This window comes from Rhyacophila brunnea, unplaced genomic scaffold (assembly GCF_057557595.1).
Source record: "Rhyacophila brunnea isolate RB1 unplaced genomic scaffold, BYU_Rbru_1.0 scaffold_20, whole genome shotgun sequence".
Taxonomy (NCBI): Eukaryota; Metazoa; Arthropoda; class Insecta; order Trichoptera; family Rhyacophilidae; genus Rhyacophila; species Rhyacophila brunnea.
This window is the reverse complement of record NW_028232860.1, coordinates 24,503,458-24,521,930: the sequence shown is the minus strand read 5'-3', so window position 1 is coordinate 24,521,930 and position 18,473 is coordinate 24,503,458. Positions and strand designations below refer to the sequence as shown.

Genomic DNA, 18,473 nt, shown 5'->3' with positions numbered 1-18,473 from the left:
AAAATATGAACGATAATATAATTTTATCTCTTTTTTTATTTCCAGATCAGCCGATAGTGACGTTATCATTGGGAAGCACCCTCAACCCAGATGACATCAAGGAGGGGGATGACGTTTACTTTGAGTGCAATATAAAAGCCAACCCCAAAGAGCACAGAATCACCTGGTATCACGACGTAAGTCCTTTGCTATGTAATATAATATTTATATTAACGACGCATATAATAGACGCCAGTCAGTAAAATAATCTTCACTAATTCAGACGGGTATAATTCAACATAATTCCTTCGCGAGTATCTGGAACTCTTTATAAATATTTTCTTAGAAATACAAAATAATGAAATTAAAGCGAATTGTTTGCTACTAAAACAGCTTACGGAAAAATTTATTGAAAACTTAGGTTTTAATTGAATAGTACGTATCTAAAAATATTACAAAGAAAACTGAGTAAGTGTATGTATATTTTAAAGTACAAAGATATACTTGCAATTTAAAGAAGCCTCATATAATGTAATTTTATTATTACGCTATTTAATGATAAGTTCTTAAAATAGGGTCTACTTAACTCATTCGGCGTACTTTTATCTAGTTTATAATTTTTGAATTTATATATCTTTGAACATACATAATTTTGAAAATACTTCTGAGAAAATATATAACCTATTAGCAATATTGGCAAGTTCAAGTAGGTTACATCAAAAAATCTTAGAGTGATCCGTGATGTTGGTTAGTAATTAAATTAATTAATACCTACTTTGATTTAAAAAATGTAAAAGCCGATTGCCAATAGTCAATTTGGAAAGCGCTTCAGAGAGCCATTTTAGTTAAAATTTTTCGCAGTTAGATAGGATGGCTATAGAATTGTAGTCGATGTGCGTGGGCGCGAATCCCGAGAGACGCAGGTTCGATATCTGCTGGGTGTCGTATTTGAAAAAAAAAATTCTATGGGTTATATGTTTTCTCAGAAGTGTTTTCAAAGTTATATATGTTCAATAAAAAGAATTTTGCATTCTTAAATCTTGTGAATATTGCATAAAAAATAGTTCTTTGTTTTTTTACCATATCATGGACGTCTTGAATTTGTAATTTGTAGAGTTGATTATGTTATGTAAATATATTAATTTGAATTACTTCTTCATTCAAATTTCTGGCGTATAAAAAATATTTTTGAATAATTTATGGTTTTAAAAATGTACCGTTATTGTTCATTAAACACCGAACACTATTCATTGGAACAGTGTTTAATGATTTTTTTTTGATCCTAATAAGATCCTAATATGGGTCTCTTAAGAGTGGAGGTTTGTATTAACAGATTTTATTTTTACGAGAAATGGATGTCAGCCAGTTGCTTAACCTATTAGGTTCATACTTTGACTCATACACAAATTGATAAACAATATATGTACTTATCAGACCCAGCATTCGAACTTGGGACCCACGATGCTATAGGCTGATGCTTAAGCCGCGCAGCCAACGTAAGTGCTATGATTTGTCGTTAGTAATATTCTATACATCTGGACTTTAGATACTATTAGAGTTATGCAAGTATTTTAGTACATTAATAGATTAGAAAAGTTAATTCGGCATTGATCTGTAAAATTAACCTGAAGCCTCACGAAGGGGATGTTAATTTTCACCGTCAAATGAGCTCAATTCAGCCCTTTCGCTGCGTCAGCTTTGTTCGAGAATCCCGCCGATTAGCGATTTCTTTAGGCGTGCGACTCGTTTCACCTTTCAATTGTCGGAGCCTCCCTCCACCCCCGGCAGCCGGCAGACAATGTGGTAATGGCCCCCATTGTGGCGACATAATGGTCAGCGAAGATCTATCGGAATTTCGCAGTGAAAGGCGGCCGCTTCTAATCGATGGTGTAAAAAGACTGAGTCGGTAAATTTGCCTCCGCTGGAAGACACCGGAGTTTATAACTCGCAGGTCGTTCGTTCTCAATAGGAAGAATGCTTTGACTTTTCCAATAATTTCCGCAAATAACTATGTCAGAAATTTTCCTCTAACGGAAATACTGCAAGTATTTTCTTCAGTTGGTAAATTTACTGTCTTCTGTTTTTAAATCTGTCTTTCTCTTCATATTCAACAAAATGTATTAATAAAATGTAAAATATTTATTTATTAATAAACAAACAAAAAAACTCTTGCCAACTTACAAAGTGATTTTTGAAATTTCATATTATCTCTAGAAATATTAAAATAATTACAATATAAAAATAACTTTTTATATACCATGTTTTTAAATTTTCTGTTAAATCATATAAACTTGACAATTATAATATGTATTAATAAATACTTTTTTTTGTACTTGATAGAAATACTGAACAAATATAGAATACTGAAATGTCATTTTGACATTTCATATTTATTTCCATAGTAACGCACCTATATATTAATAATTTAGTTGCTAGGACTGGACACACAAAGAAAAAATGTGTACTGGACAAACAAGAATACGAGCTAATAAAAACGTGGCAAAATACGATTTTCAAATGTCGTGAAATATTTTTTTAAAAAAATCGAGATTCATTTGTGTGCTCACGTGATGTGATGATAATGTTTTCCTATTTATAGTGGAATAATTTAATTTTGGAATTGCCTAAATTGTGCTAAATTGAATTATTTTTACTGTCGTTATTTCCGACTGCTCTAATATTATCAAGCCTATTGCATTATATTTTCTTCACTTAGCGTTGCTCTAAATACGTCATATTTTCTGTTAAAACTATCTAACTTCAGACTCAATAATATGTGTATAGTATTTATATTAATAACGGCCCCTGCAACATGCCTCAATAGTCGCTAAAAAATAAAGAATATACAGTGACATCCCAAATGCAAAATATGTTACTCTATAATATTATATAGAATGAAACATTTCATTATTGGTTGGGCCATTTATATTTGCATTCATCCTTTCTTTCCACCAATCTCAAATTCCCAAATTATTGTCACAAGACCGCCAGTCACGGGTCATGAACGACTGTAATGTAAGTGATCTCAAGTGATCGGACGTGTTTCAAGGTTGTTAATAGCTTAGTCGTCATTAACTAATGAGTGACTCAAAACGTATCTGTTCGACCTTCGTTGCACTGAATCAGTTATAGTTTGAGTGAACGTCGCGTCTATATCGTCCATATCATTGTCATTTATCAACCTCATTTATCATCCATCAAAGCGTACCGTCTGTTTAACAGTGCGTGAGTACGCAAACACCAAACCGGCCTCATGGCGCTCCAGCTCCCTCAACATAAAGGTGAGTTTCTGGCATCCTGTGTAACTCCCCCCCTCTAGATCCGTAATCAACCAACCACCACTTTAAAATTACAGTCCACTGCTAAAAGCGCCACCAATTATTAAAAGACAAAACGTTAAAGCCACTATGTAGATAAATTATTTATATTAAGTAAATTACCCGTATAATTTAAATAATAAATATTCCATTTCAAATATACACAACCTAATTGGTATATTATAATATATATATTTATTTTTTACAATCGGAAGACTCATAATATACCTACACCCGGACCCTAATAAATAAGTTAGGATCTAAATGGCATAATATTTGTATTGGCAATATCGGAACCGGATATCGGGTTTTTGAGCTAGAGCTATTGTTTTACCCTTGTCATGTTTTATTGTTCGACTATAGCAATAAACTCGATCAAATAAGTTAGGCACTATACGTGATTTTTTGTGGAACTTCCGTATTAGCTTTGGACTCTTCTGGATTGTCTACTAAGCAAGCGTACGATTGCGTCACAGCCAGAAAGCTGCTATTACTTTAAAATTGTATTACACCTTCTATGACACATAAAACAAGGTTTCAAGTCGGACCATTAGTTTGGGTAGCTGATTTAATAGGTTCCGTGTAATTTATACTGAAATATGTACGTATCAAAAATAAATATAATTGAATCCTTCAAACCGATTCAAAAATGAGAGAAAGGCATTCAAAATAAAACAAACACATTTATTTATCTGAATTATCATAAAACATTATTATAATCGCATTTACATGTACTTAGGCTAAATATTACATACCATAATGAATAGTAATTATGAATTTAATAACGAAACCCATAATTGAGGTGATCAGAGCAGAAGCGGCGTTACCCACAAAAATGTCTAAACGGAGTTAACCATTGGAAGAGGTTCCCTCACTTCTGCTCTGAACGCTTCAATTGTTAACATAAAACAATAAATTTCAATATAATTATTTGACAATGCACCTCTAAAGCAGACGAAATTGGACCAAAATATATTTTTAAATGGAAATAACACTTTGTATTGGGTTTTATTTTAATTTATGCAACTATTTTCCACTATGAATTGACAATTAACACCACAGAAGAACAACAATATTTTTGACGCTTTTCAAAAAACATATTAGCGAACGCCACAGCTGTTGTGTCCTGATTAGGGGGCCATTAGATATAATTAGCATATTATTTAAATGTGGTAATTAAAAGTTAATTAAATGATCTACAGATAATTGGTTTGAGCGACAATTTAATGTAAAAATAATAAATTTTTGAATGCAGTCTCTACGCAGATTTTTTTTGAATTTGTAAGTTTGTCTTTGAGTCCAATTTAATTCCCTCTCTCTTTAAATTATTATAACTCATAAAAAATAGTGCACGCTAATCTATGGTATTGATACAGCTAACATTTACAAAAAAGCTGAACCACCCAAACGCTTCAGTAGTTTTTTCGGGATTTTGACTTGCCGGAATTTAGACTGACGGGATTACGACACATACCCACATTTGTCCGCCACCGCTATTAGCTATTAGTTAATAGTTACGTATGTAGAAACTTACTTGAATAATAACATGCCATTAACTAAATTTCCTTGACGCATCACCGGCCCTTTAAGTCATTTGCGGGGGTACATTATTTTATAGTCCGCCGGCCGCGCTGTCCTCTTTAGTGATCCGTAGCACCCTTTACTTCCCTAACAAATAACTTAGCGTCAACTTAAAGTTTCGGCCCAAAACTTAAAGCTCCCGCCCGGTATAAATTCGCCCGAATCACTTCCCGTGTGAAAGGTCGTAGCTCTGAATTCAGCGGGGATTATTCTAATTGTCGAATCCCGGTTTGTCAACGAACACAGTGACTATTTTACGTGTATTTTGATTTTGCTATTTCACGGATGGCACAAAATTTATAAATATTTTTAAAACTACTATTTTAAATCAATAATTCGATATTTCTATGCCAAAACAGGAGCATATTATTGTTATATAAAATTGAATTCGTGTATTAAATAAGGCTCTAAGTACCAAAAAGTAGTTTTGCCTATAGTTACAAAATACCGAGTCATTGCAGTAAAATTTCATGAAGCAGACCTTTTGAAAAATGTAGTTTTACAGTGTGAATCAATCACGGCAGCTTCTATAATTTTAGGTATTAAGAACTCGCAAGTGTCAAGACACCATCGTCAGCTATTTTATATTTAATGCCGTTGACCACTGCAGTGCTACTTACACCATTATAAATAAAACACGCCAACGGACTTACAACGTCGACAGATTTAATTATTTTGCTGTATTTTTTTGACTTGCTTGAGGCACTTAGACTATAGTTAAAATTATTGGCGTTGGTATGTAGAACATTTTTCTATAAAAATGTCAGTTTTTATATTTTTGGTACTTAGCGCCTTAATTAAAACACGTATTCAAATTATGATAAAATTTAATAAATTGGAAAGACGGCTGAGTTGACATTTGGCTATAGTAAAAAAAGTAGAAGAATTGTTATCAAATTGAATATGAGACATGACTTTTGTGATAATATTATTAAATTTATAAATAAATCTTGCATATTAATATTTTAAATGAGTTCCTCTGTATAGGTATTTCTTTCTTAAACCAAGTTTGTGTTTATAACCAACACAAATTTTGATAATAAACGTACATTAGTGTTGTTGTGATACATTTTGGCATATGATAAATTTTTGTATATTTTGCTATCATACCCCCCACGGTGGCCGCGTGGCTTAAGCGTTGGACTATAACTCCGTGGGTCCCAGGTTTGAATCCTGGGTCTGGCAAGTACACATATTGTTTTCCAATTTGTGGTTGTCAGGGTATGGACCTAATAGGTTGAGCAAGTGGCTGACATCCATTTCTCGTAAAAAACAAAATCTGTCAACACAAAACCTCTACTCTGTGAAGGCTCATATGATTCTATTAGGATCGGACATGGAAGAAAGAAAGAAGAAGAATTCGTTTTCGGTTCAAAGTGTGTTAGAGATGGGAGGCTGGAAGCATTTGTCTAATAACGAGGCCGTTGTCATCCACTGCGTAAGGCACTGGCTTCTCATCTGGTCTGATTCTCGGTAAGGTCATAATACATTTATGCTGTCTTTGCAATTTGTTTCTCTCCCATTATTATACTACTTTTTAACTAAACTATTGCCACTAAATTTCATTGCATGGCTGCCTTTTAGTAAGTGCACACAGTGTCTAAAGGTGCCAAAAGCCGAAACCCGGGTCGCAAAAAACGACTAAAATGGAATAGTAGAAAACTTTAATACATTAGAATTTAAATTCAAATTCCATCAAGTACCTTCGGTCGATAGTATTAATATTATTATAACAACTTTATTTTTTAACATTACGACATCAAATTTAAGAAAATTTCATACAAGACGATTAGAAGATAAATAGGTTTAAAGTTGTAGACATGAAAATGCTCCGATTTTTGTAAGTAACAACATCACTGAAACCAAACTTAAGAGTTGTGTTTGCTGTAACCCTGATTTTGGGTCAGTTTGAATTTGAAATTGTCTGAGATAACTTTCTCGTTTTGATTTGAGTTTGAACGCGTTGCATCTTGTTGAGTTCCAAACTTTCATGAGTTTTGATTGAATCCAATCATCGAAGCCGTTAAACTACCAATGCTTTTAAAACTATATCTATATATAAATGCAGGGAATTCGCATTACTTTGATTTATAGGTTTTTAATTTGACAATAAAACTTAAATTAATATGAATCTACTACCGGTAGTAATAGATACATATAATTATAGTTTTTTTTTCTAAATTTATACATTTATTATATCTTTGATTTTATCCCGCTAGGTAATATGCATCGATTTAACACGGACCATCTTAGAGATTAACTACTTCGTTGATCTACTAGCTTTTATGTGTAGCTATCTCTTTCATTACTGAATAAGTATAATCTACACACACGATCACCTAATGGTAACGTATCGGCTTATAATATTATGGTAACATCTTGTTTTTCAATTTGTGTTTGGAACCCAGACCTAATAAAAGACTAAAATTCATAAAAACAAAATCTTTTTCTACAACTTCCACTCTGTGCAAGTTAAATACTCCTCTTAAGATCGAATACAGTACAGTAGTAATAATAGTAGATCTGTAAATGTGTCTTTTTGTGCTATGTGTTATTTATTTATTAAAAAAAATGCTTACATAATAGATCAAAATTCAGGACATTGACAATATGATATTCATATTTAAAAAGAACTTGTTCCTATCAAACGTGTCAAATAAAAATACTTAACAAACATCATCCTTATGTGAGAGAAGAAAAAACATACATAATGTTAAATTATAAAATAAAATTTCAAAAATAAAAGCATATTGATGCAAATGTCTTTGTCTTTGAGGAGCACATTCATTAGTCTCACACCTCTTTCCAATGATGCCTAATAGACCTAACATGATAAAACAGTTATTATTTAGAAGAAGCTATGGCTGGTAATTGACGAGGATGTTTTAGGATTAAGTGTGACCTACGAGATTCAAAAGTGTGAAAAGTGAGCATGTCTTGAAGAAAGAGAGTCAGACAATAATCGTTTGATAAATTATTGAAATTAAAATAGTTATATGTATTACAATAAATATATGAAATCCATCTCTTCTAGACGTGCTCTAAAATAAGCTTGTACGAAACTTCATAAGGACTCCAGATAATTGAGCCATATCCAAAAATACTACGTAAGACGTACGTGTAATGCCCATTAAAAGTTTCTTGCAAACAATAAATCAGATTTTGAGGATTATTTTTAGAGAGATAAAGGATTTTCGATGGTCAACTAGCGCCAAAATGGTTGGATAACACTGCTTCATATTGTGTTATATCAAACTCACGTATAATATTGCAATGTGTGTATTTTTTTATCAATTGCCGTTTCAAAATAAATGTCCGCTTTCTAAATCCACTATTGACTCAAGTATTCATTCATTTATTTTGAATTTAAAATATTAAAAATTATTTTACATGTATTTTATTACACTGGTATACGTTCGCTGCTATGTTGGCCTGGATCTTTTTGCTGTCATGTAAACAAAACCCGCGTGTGTTGGATAACTCCATTAGCGTTTCGATAAAGGCAACACGATTTCAAACGGTTAATTAAGCGGCCAATTGGGGTCTTTGAATTGGGCGGCCAAGTAAATGGTATACCCACGTCAATCAGCTGACTCCTGATCAACTTGTAGGTACAAATGCGGGTAAAAGAAACTGTGCAGATTTTTTTCCCTGCGCGAATTCAATTAGTTGATTCCATTAAAAGAATGGATTGATAGTGTGAAAACGATTCGATCGGATTATTTCAACTTTGTTTCAGACTTAACACTAATTATTATATTATAACATTCTCTCTAAATACAAAGAAAAAAAAGAATTGTAAGAACAATTATTGTTGTATCACAAAATACCATAAAGTATTAAAATAGCATGACATGTGAAGAGGTATATTCCATTTCAATGAAAACGAGCTTATATATTTTATTACATACATTTTTTTTAAATTCAAAACAATCGAAACAAATGAAGTGAATTTTTTTGTCAAATCAACGAATTTATTAAAAGAAAAATACTCAAATTGATTGTTTAAATGGCGTAGATATCTTATTTGTGAAAATAAGTTGATTTTTTTAGTGATTAATTAAATAAAATACTTTTTCTACAAATTTTATTATCTACTTTTATGGTTAACTTTATATTGTTATTTTTATTGTATTTCAACATGTTTCAAATTTATCATTTTATTTAATTTATCAATTTATGTTCAATAGGTTTATTTAAGATAATTATTACAACGTTTTTATTAGGTAGTATTCTTATTTGTCCGGTGGTTGTTCCGGTACAAATCTTGCAATCGATTTTTAATTAAATTCCCGACTAGTTATACATTTGAAACTTTTAGAATATATCAGAACACGATGCCAATGCATTTTTTTAATACTTTTAGCCATCTTTAAGTAGAATTAAATTCATTTTCAGTTAATTCTGTTTTGTATGAAAAGCTGTTATTTTCGAAGAAATCCGTAATCCAATCCACTATTATTAGTTGCTAGGAAATTATTAATATATACGTGCGTTACTATGGAAATCAATATTGAGTGTCAAAATGACATTTCAGTATTAATTCTATCAAATACAATTTTTTTTGATCGTTTAAGCTAGTCAAGTCAAGTTTATATGATTCAACAGAAAATTTAAAAACGTTGTATATAAAAAGTTCTCTTTATCTTGTAATTATTAATTAATATAATACTACGTGTAGATTTTTCATATAAGCTAAATTAATAAACATACAATATAATATATATAGCGACGAAATGGTTTTATCATAATACGAGGGTGGGTCAATAATTCCTTAGAAAAAAGCATTAAAACAGTTTTTATTTTTGTATTTTTTTTTATTTCTCAACATAATCTCCTTGGAGCTCAATACACTTGGTTAGACGTTTCTCAATTTTTTTTAAACCGTCAGAAAAATAAGTTTTCGGAAGGTCCTCAAAATAAGCATTTGTCCGATCGATGACTGCTTCATTTGAAAAAAAACGTTGTCCACTTAGCCATTTTTTTAAGTTTGGGAAAAGGAAAAAGTCACTGGGGGCTAAATCTGGCGAATACGGTGGGTGGTCGACCAATTCGAACTTCAATTCTTCAATTTTAGCCATTGATCGTAAACATGTGTGAACACGGGCATTGTCCTGATGAAAGAGGATTTTTTTCCTGTTTAAATGAGGCCGTTTTTCTTCAATTTTGTTTTTTAGCTGGTCCAATAAAGATGCATAATAATCCCCTGTTATTGTTTTTCCTTTTTCCAAATAGTCAACAAAAATAATTTCACGTGCATCCCAAAATACAGTAGCCATAACCTTACCAGCTGATTTTACGGTTTTCGCCTTCTTTGGACATGGTTTGCCTTCGCAATCCACTGCTTTGACTGTTCTTTCGTCTCGGGAGTATAGTGGTGTATCCATGTTTCATCTACAGTCACAAAGCGACGAAAAAATTCATCCGGATTGCGTTGCATGAGCGACAACAGGGCTTTAGAGGCCACCACCCTATTGCGTTTATTGTCGACTGTGAGCAAACGCGGCACCCATCTTGCAGAAATATTTTTCATGCCCAATTTGTCATGTAAAATAGAAATGACGCTACCTTTTGAGATCCCTGTAACCTCAATTATCTCACTCAACTTTAATCTTCGGTCACTTAACACCATATCGTGGATTTTATTGATCATTTCTGGTGTAGTCACCTCTACAGGACGTCCTGAGCGTGGTTCATCCTTTGTTGATGTACGACCACGTTTAAATTCATTTAACCAGTTATAAATAGTTGCAAGTGAAGGAGCAGATATGCCGTGAACTAAATCCAACTCATTTTTTATTTCCTTTGCTGTTAACCCTTTTATATTAAAATGTTTAATAACAGCTCTAAACTCAATTTTCTCCATTTTCCATTTTTCCATTTTCCACAAGCGTTAAATGTACGAAAAACACACAACAACCCGACCAATCTGATTGAAACTTCGCAGCATACTGAATCGGTAGTGCCGCTGCATGAAAACAAACCGCTTACAGTACTAGTCGCGCCACTTGTCGGCTTTTCTAAGGACTTATTGACCCACCCTCGTATAATGAGTACCGCAGTTTCTATAGCATATAGGATTAAAGATTTTGGACTATAAATAGAATGACACATTTAATGGGTTTTTTTATTAAATATTATTTTTGTTTTACATTTTAAACATCATTTGAAGAAATATAAATGTATACAATGCAAAATATGACAAAATGTAAAACAATTCATCAAAATGTCATTGTGAATTAAAAATTACAAACGAATTTGTCCAATTACAAGAACCGATTTTGTTTTCAAAAGATATGTATAGATAGGAGACATCTTTGAGTCTATTGGATTCGAATTGAACGAATCCTGAGTGTGAATCAAGCCAACTTGTATGGAATGAAAATTTGCAAAATTTATTCGTGTACTGTTTGGACTTATGAACTGACTTTAGTCCTAAATTTTTATCCTGAAATTGAATAATTGTGTTTTTAATACTTAGGATGAAAAATATTCCTACACATAATGACAATTTTGTTATATATTATAATATTATTCATAAAATATTTTTTAATTCATATAATATTATAATAATATATTGTGGTAACGACTTTACCTGTCTCTCGATAAATTATTTAACCATTTACTCATAAGGTGAACTTTCACGTTCCCGACATCTTTTGGGGCAAAACATGTTTTACGGGCAGTTTCACGAAGTTTATAACGGCTTTACAAACTGGCCAGTAAAATACAATTAAGCCCAAAAGACTTAAAGCTACTTAGGCTAGACTAGATTAATTTGCCTGCACCACCTGTATGGCTTGTGTAAGCTAAACTTAACTTACCGACCTCACTTTAATACTGTTCACCAATCCACTGCTGAATGAACGCATCCCCAAGATGATTTCGTACATTATTACAACTTATTTATTTATTATTACATAAACTTTTATTAATTCACAATTTTTGAGAATCAAACATTATTTATTCCAATGAACTTTAGGAGACTGTCTATCTAACGGATTTTATTGGGTCTTTGTGGTCATTTACTTGCCCTTGGTTCTACATAATGGCCTTTTTCCAGCAGCTATCTACTCGCGGACTGACATTTCCAACCCCATTACAATTTATTTCATCTGCTTCTGCTTACTTATCCAATGGTATACTTTGTGATCTTTATGCGTTATACCCAATATGCACCTTTCCATGCCGTATCGTACCGTATTTCCATTCGTATTTTTGCATATTAAGAGTCCATGACTCTCATGATGCTCTGTGTAAGGCGCTAGCCTTTCATCCGGGAGTTCCAGGTTAGATTTCGGTGATGTCACAATAAATTTATGTGATTTTTTCAAAGTCTGGATATTTGTAATTGTTTCACTTCTTTACGATTTTTCACCTCTTGAATGTAGTATTATTGATTATTATGTAATGATCTATTATTGGGATTTGACGATGTATACGCCTATTGATTGTATTATTAGTGAGAGGGGGTTTTTTTTCCATACACTTGAAGTATTCATAATTTGTTGACTTAATAGGTGGGTGATAAAGTTTTTACATACTCTATTATATTATATTTTTATATAAGTTAGAATTAATTGTATTCGTTTTCAGTGTGTATTTACCTTTTGGTGAGTGCACATAGTGCCTGAAGACGCCAAAAGGCGAAACCTTGATCACAAAAAACGACTCAAATAGAATAGTATAAATTTCTTTTATTTTGTTAACTGTCAATTCATGGTGGAACTGCATAGTATTGTTGTTAAATTTAATAAAACGCATTTTTTGTAGTATTTATTCCACTTTAAATCGATTAATTAGGACCGGCTTCGTCCGCCTCAAAAGGACATTTTCAACTGAATACATTTTTTTTAAAACAATATTTATCAAACAAAATCCAAAGTGACAGAAATAATATAATAATAGGTATTAATAATATAACAATAGGTTTTTTTTAATGTATTCAGTTGAAAATGTCCCTCTGAGGCGGACGAAGCCGGTCCTAATTTATTGATTAAAAGTGGAATAAGTAGTACAAAAAAATGCGTTTTATTAAATTAAACAACAATAAATTGTATAAATCTTAAGTCTATTAGAATTTAAATTCAAATTACATGAAGTACCTTCGGTCGATAGTAATAATATTATGTTATTATTTGTTTTTATTAGAGAAGTTTAATGGTTTTTCATTAAGGATAAAAGTAAACAACATTAATTTTATTAATCTAATTTCTTTTTAAACTATTTTACTTAGGATAGACCTGCATGATGACTTTCATAACGTAGCGTGTACGCTATAATATCAAAACAAAGAAGTTTTATGGATGAGACACGCGACAAAGTAACTGAACGTATTCATTTTGTACTCGTACCATCTAAACTAAACTAACATTTTTTAAAGATTCTTTAAAATTAAAACAGTAAAAACATCATTAAGTATACTTATCTTATTATTGTTATGTTCTTAATCCATTAGGTATATCTACTCTGATCATGCAAGCATCCTATAGCTTCGCTGTACCTATATCAGTGGCGATGGGTGCAGGTAGGCTGTTAAGATTCGACATAAATAGTGCAAACTAAACGTTGTCAGTCATACTTATTTGTTTTTATTGAATACAATATTTGCAGACGGTGCTGGTATTTTTTTTAAATTCAATTAAACCCTGCCTAAACCAAACCATTATAATTTAAATTCTAATGAATTCAAGCTCTGTACTATTCCATTTAAGTCGTTTTTTGCGTCCCAGGTTTCGCCTTTCGGTATATTCAGGCGTCGGATTTACTCACCAAAGGCAAACACTCTTAACTCTACCTTATATAGTAAATCAATACAATAAAGTAGGTAAAAACTCCATTACCTACCTATCTAGTCAAAAAACGACTTAAATTAAATAGTACAGAGCTTGAATCCATTAGAATTTAAATTCAAATTCCATCAAGTACCTTCGGTCGATAGTATTAATATCATTATAATTTAGATATGCCATGGGTGATCCGACAAAAATAGTGCACACTTTTCAGTCATACTTATTTATTTTCGTTTAATTAATAATGCATATTATCACAGATGGTATTGATTAGGTTTTTAAAATTCAATAATTCCTGCCTAAACCAAACCATAATAAATAAAAATATTCTTCTATAAAATAAATATCGAATTAATTATGTATGGTTTAATGGCTTAATTTTAAATATTTTATAGGTAAACGAATATTTTTTTGTCTATTATCTGCTGTGGTAGTTTTAAAAACTAACAGACACCATCTACATGTTCAATGAAAAATAACGTTTTACTGCAGCGGTTTCTAACCTTTATGCTACTACGCCTCCCCGAAGAAAAAAAAAATTTCCGCGCCTCCCCTACCTTTTATTGTTTTAATAGATTAAATAATATAGAAATGTTTTAAATAATAAAAACTTAATTATAAAAAAAAACTGAAAACTACAATTAACAGAATAATAACAAGGTTTAACTATAAAATACACATACGTGTAGATTTATTTTTTATAAAAAAATATTTTTAAACATTTAAACCAACTACATCTATCGCATAAAAATTTTATGCGAGGGTTGTTGTTGTTTTTTGGCACAAAGTTTATCAAATCTTGGGGGCAATGTGGAGAGTGCCACTCGTAGCTCTTTTTCGACTACTAACCTAGCTCGATATTTGGTTTTCATTGCAGCCAGTGCCGAAAAACCCGTTTCGTATAAATACGACGTTACAAACGGTAGAAGCACTTGCATTGCTTTGTAATACAAATATTCATACTCTCCGCTAAGATTCATCCAAAATTGAATTAAGGTTTCATTTTGAAACTTTTGTTTTAGTAGGCTATCGCATGATAATTCTATCAGCTTTTCCTTTTCAATGGTCAAATTCGTCATCTTCATTGTCGATAAATGGATTCTGTACCCACAAAAACTTTGAGAAATCAAGGTCTTTAAAATAATTTGAAAAATGCAGCACTAAACCATCCAAGTGTTCAATAAAAAGATTCTTGCTTGTTTCAATATTGGCTGTGGCCCAGAAATCTTTTAGCAGTGAAAACATGTCCAACTCATTCTTTTGTAAATTTGACTTCCATAAATTCAACTTTTTAATGAAAGCTTTTACTTTGTCTTTTTGAACAAGTGGATGCATTTGTGATCCCTGCATTGACTTATTCAAACTGCTCAATTTTCCAAAAATTTCAACCAAATAGGCAAGTTTAACAAGGAAATTATCGTTCGTCCACAAATGTGCCTCTTCATGGTGATTTCCTTCGAGAAAGGTTGCTATTTCTTCTTTGAGCTCAAATACCCTTTGAATCACTTTTGCACGAGATAGCCAGCGAACTTCACAATAATACAGAAGTGAGGTATAATTAGCTTCCATATCTACACACAACTTTGCGAACAGCCTAGATCTCAACGGACTGTTCTTAATGTAGTTTATAATTTTTGTATTTTTTGTAAAAATGTTGTTAAGTTTCTCGCTCATATTTTTTGACACTAGAGCTGCTCTATGAACCATACAGTGCGTCCAGATAGCATGTGGTGCTTTCTTTTTAACTAATGCTTGAAGACCTGCTTTGTGTCCGGACATTGAGTGAGCACCGTCAGTACACAGTCCAATGCAATTATTCCACGTTATGTCGTTTTCTTCAAAAAAACTGTCCATTATATTAAAAATTTCAATGGATGTGGTCCTTCCAGGAATGGGTTTGCAAAATAATATATCTTCTAATATATTATTTTCCCCAACATATCGAACATATGCAATTAAATGGGCATCTTTAGCTATATCAGTCGCCTCATCTACTTGTATGGCGAATTTCGAAGTACGCAGCCGAGAAACTAATTGATCGCAAATATCTTCAGATATATCATTGATTCTTCTTCCGACTGTATTATCAGCAAGCGGAATTTGTCGCAACTGTTTTGCATATGATTCGCCGAACATTATTCGAACCATATCAATAGCTGCTGGTAATCTGCTATTGTATGTGGTTTCTTACATTTTGCGATTCGGTAAGAGACATGGTACGAAGCTAATAATAATGCATTTGGTGTTACAGAAAATATTTTTTTGAACGTTTGCTTTTGGTTATTAAGCTCATCCAATTTTCTTTGAAAAAATTCTATGGGCTTATCAACATATTCAGAATGTAGAGTTTCATGGTGCCGTTTTAATTTGACTGGTCTCATACTATCTGAAGCCAAAACTTTCGAACACAACAAACACATTGGTTTTATACTGTTATACTAACACTAGTGAATCCTAATGATAAATAGGATGAACTGTATTGTCTTTTCTTGGGAGCTTTACTTCCTTGTTCCTCGGTTTTATTCCCACTAGTATCAGCATCTTTTCTCTTACAACCACTCAAAAATATATCCATTCCACTAAAAAATATTTTATTATTATATTATATTATATTAAAGAAATCACGTAAAAAACAATATCACACCCTGGCTACACGCTTCAGTTGACACTTTAGCTACGAGTGACATTTAAATTTGAGGTTAATGTTTTCATGCAACCAGCGGTCGTTTTGTGCATTACCGAAACAGAGCGTTTGAAAAAGCGCCATTTTTAAATTTCTCCGCTCCAAATATTTTTTAATAGGATTTAAATATATGTATTATATATTAAAATAAACATTCATGCATTGAATTTTCACTGTTACGTTAAGATATGAAGTTTTATTTATTTGTAGATATTGTGGTATAAAAATTAATTTATTAATAAATTTTGGCGCCTCCCCTGGCAATAGATCGCGCCTCCCAGGTTGGAAACCGCTGTTTTACTGTCAAAGTTGGGTGTGTACTATTTATGTCAAATCTGAACAGCCTACATCTACCCTTCACTACTGCTGTATATACCCTGCGGATAGTATTTAGGGGCCTTCCAGAATATCGTAATTTAATTGGCTTAAGAAAGACTCTCTAAGAACACTAGTATTAGATGATTGAACTTTCCATTTACCGAGAGCCTATATTATGGTCCACCTACTTATCTTTGAAGTACCCCTAAACTTATCCATCATATACCAGCTTGTATCCACGTAAATCATATAATATATATTATATATTATAAGGTGCCATGAATTACCACATGAACCCATATAATTTTTCTCGTCAATTTTATACAGGTAGTCAAAAACAATTAATTCATTGACCACTATAAAACATCGAGAAAATCGTATGAAAATACTGTAAACAAAATTACAGACTTTAAACCAAAACGAAAGCCGTCGTTTTGTTTTTTGGGGTTGCCAATAGAAGAAGAAAATAGCTTGCTACCACAAATACGTACAATTCAAAAATTAAACTGCCTTCAAAAATTTTATTACCCGACCAACATATTCACGTGGCGAAAAACTACAGGTTGCAAACTACATCCTCTGGGTATATCCGGGAATGTGCTCCAAAAGGAAAGTGATGGTTAAGTCGGTCTAACCAGCTGTTGTGGCCATCGGGCCGTTCGACTTGGTCGCCGCTAAGGCCAATTATATTGCATTTAAAAAGATTGGGTACGTGAAAATCTCTTCACATAGTTTTGTTTGGCTATATTGGTCTAGCATTATTTTTTGTATCTTATATAATACCATTAAATTCATTTATTAATCTCTGCCATTCTCTCCCATGGCACTTTAATAAAATACGGCTTTCATTAAACTCAAAGTCAAAGCTCACTTGAGAGAGTGTTGACTTCAGTCATGGCTACCTGCTCTTGCGATATTTCCAGGTGTAAACAACTGCTGATGTTTCACATCAAACGTAGTTCCTCGTAATACGATCGATTAACAGAGTGCAGTGCGGGGCGGGTTGGCTTGGATGGTCCATGTTTGTTTTGCCTTCATTTTTTTTAATACGGAGTGCGTATTAGTTATTATACTCATTCAATCTAGTCCAAATTCTTTGATTATAATAATACATGCCTTAATTTTTACTTTTAGATAATATTGAGATAAGAGAAAAAAGTAGATAATTGAGTTGGGTGCCGGACGAAATCCCGAAGGCCGAAATCCCGAATGGCGGGAATATCGAAAAATAAAAAAATACAAACAGCAATAATTGCACAATCTTAACACTTACTTGTCTTGAATTGCGCAAATTTTACAAGAGACAAAAATCCATTTTCCACAAAAAAATGTTTTCTGTCTCTCTTGTAAAAATTGCGCAATTGTTGTTGTTTGTGTTTTTTTTAGTTTTCATGATTTCGGCCTTCGGGATTCCGGCCATTCGGGATTTCAGCGTTCGGGATTTCGGTATTCGGGATTTCGGCTTTCGGGATTTCGGTTTTCGGGATTTAGGCTTTCGGGATTTCGACCATTCGGGTTTTCGGCCATTCGGGATTTCAGCATTCGGGATTTCGACTCAAACCCACTTGAGTTATCTAATAAAAATACTTTATGATGTATGAAGTCAATTTGACTCTAAAGTTATAGGGACTATTTTTAAATATATTATTCATAGAGTACTTTATTAATTGTTAACCACACTGATATCATATTATTATTTTGTTATTTTAACTTACACAATTTTGAAATTTTAATGTCAAATTATCCTTTGAAAACCCACAAATAATGGAGACTATGTAGATAGTGCGGCAAATAATGGAGACT

General features: G+C 32.3%; 1 protein-coding gene across 1 annotated transcript in view; it reads left to right on the top strand.

The window, feature by feature from the left end:
• The window catches only part of LOC147071446 (B-cell receptor CD22-like), a 939,709-nt gene that overhangs the window by 523,469 nt on the left and 397,767 nt on the right, over positions 1–18,473 (top strand). The window contains exon 9 of the mRNA XM_085948586.1: positions 46–176. Within this exon, the coding sequence (XP_085804712.1) occupies positions 46–176 (131 nt within the window). The remainder of the gene's footprint in view (positions 1–45; positions 177–18,473) is intronic.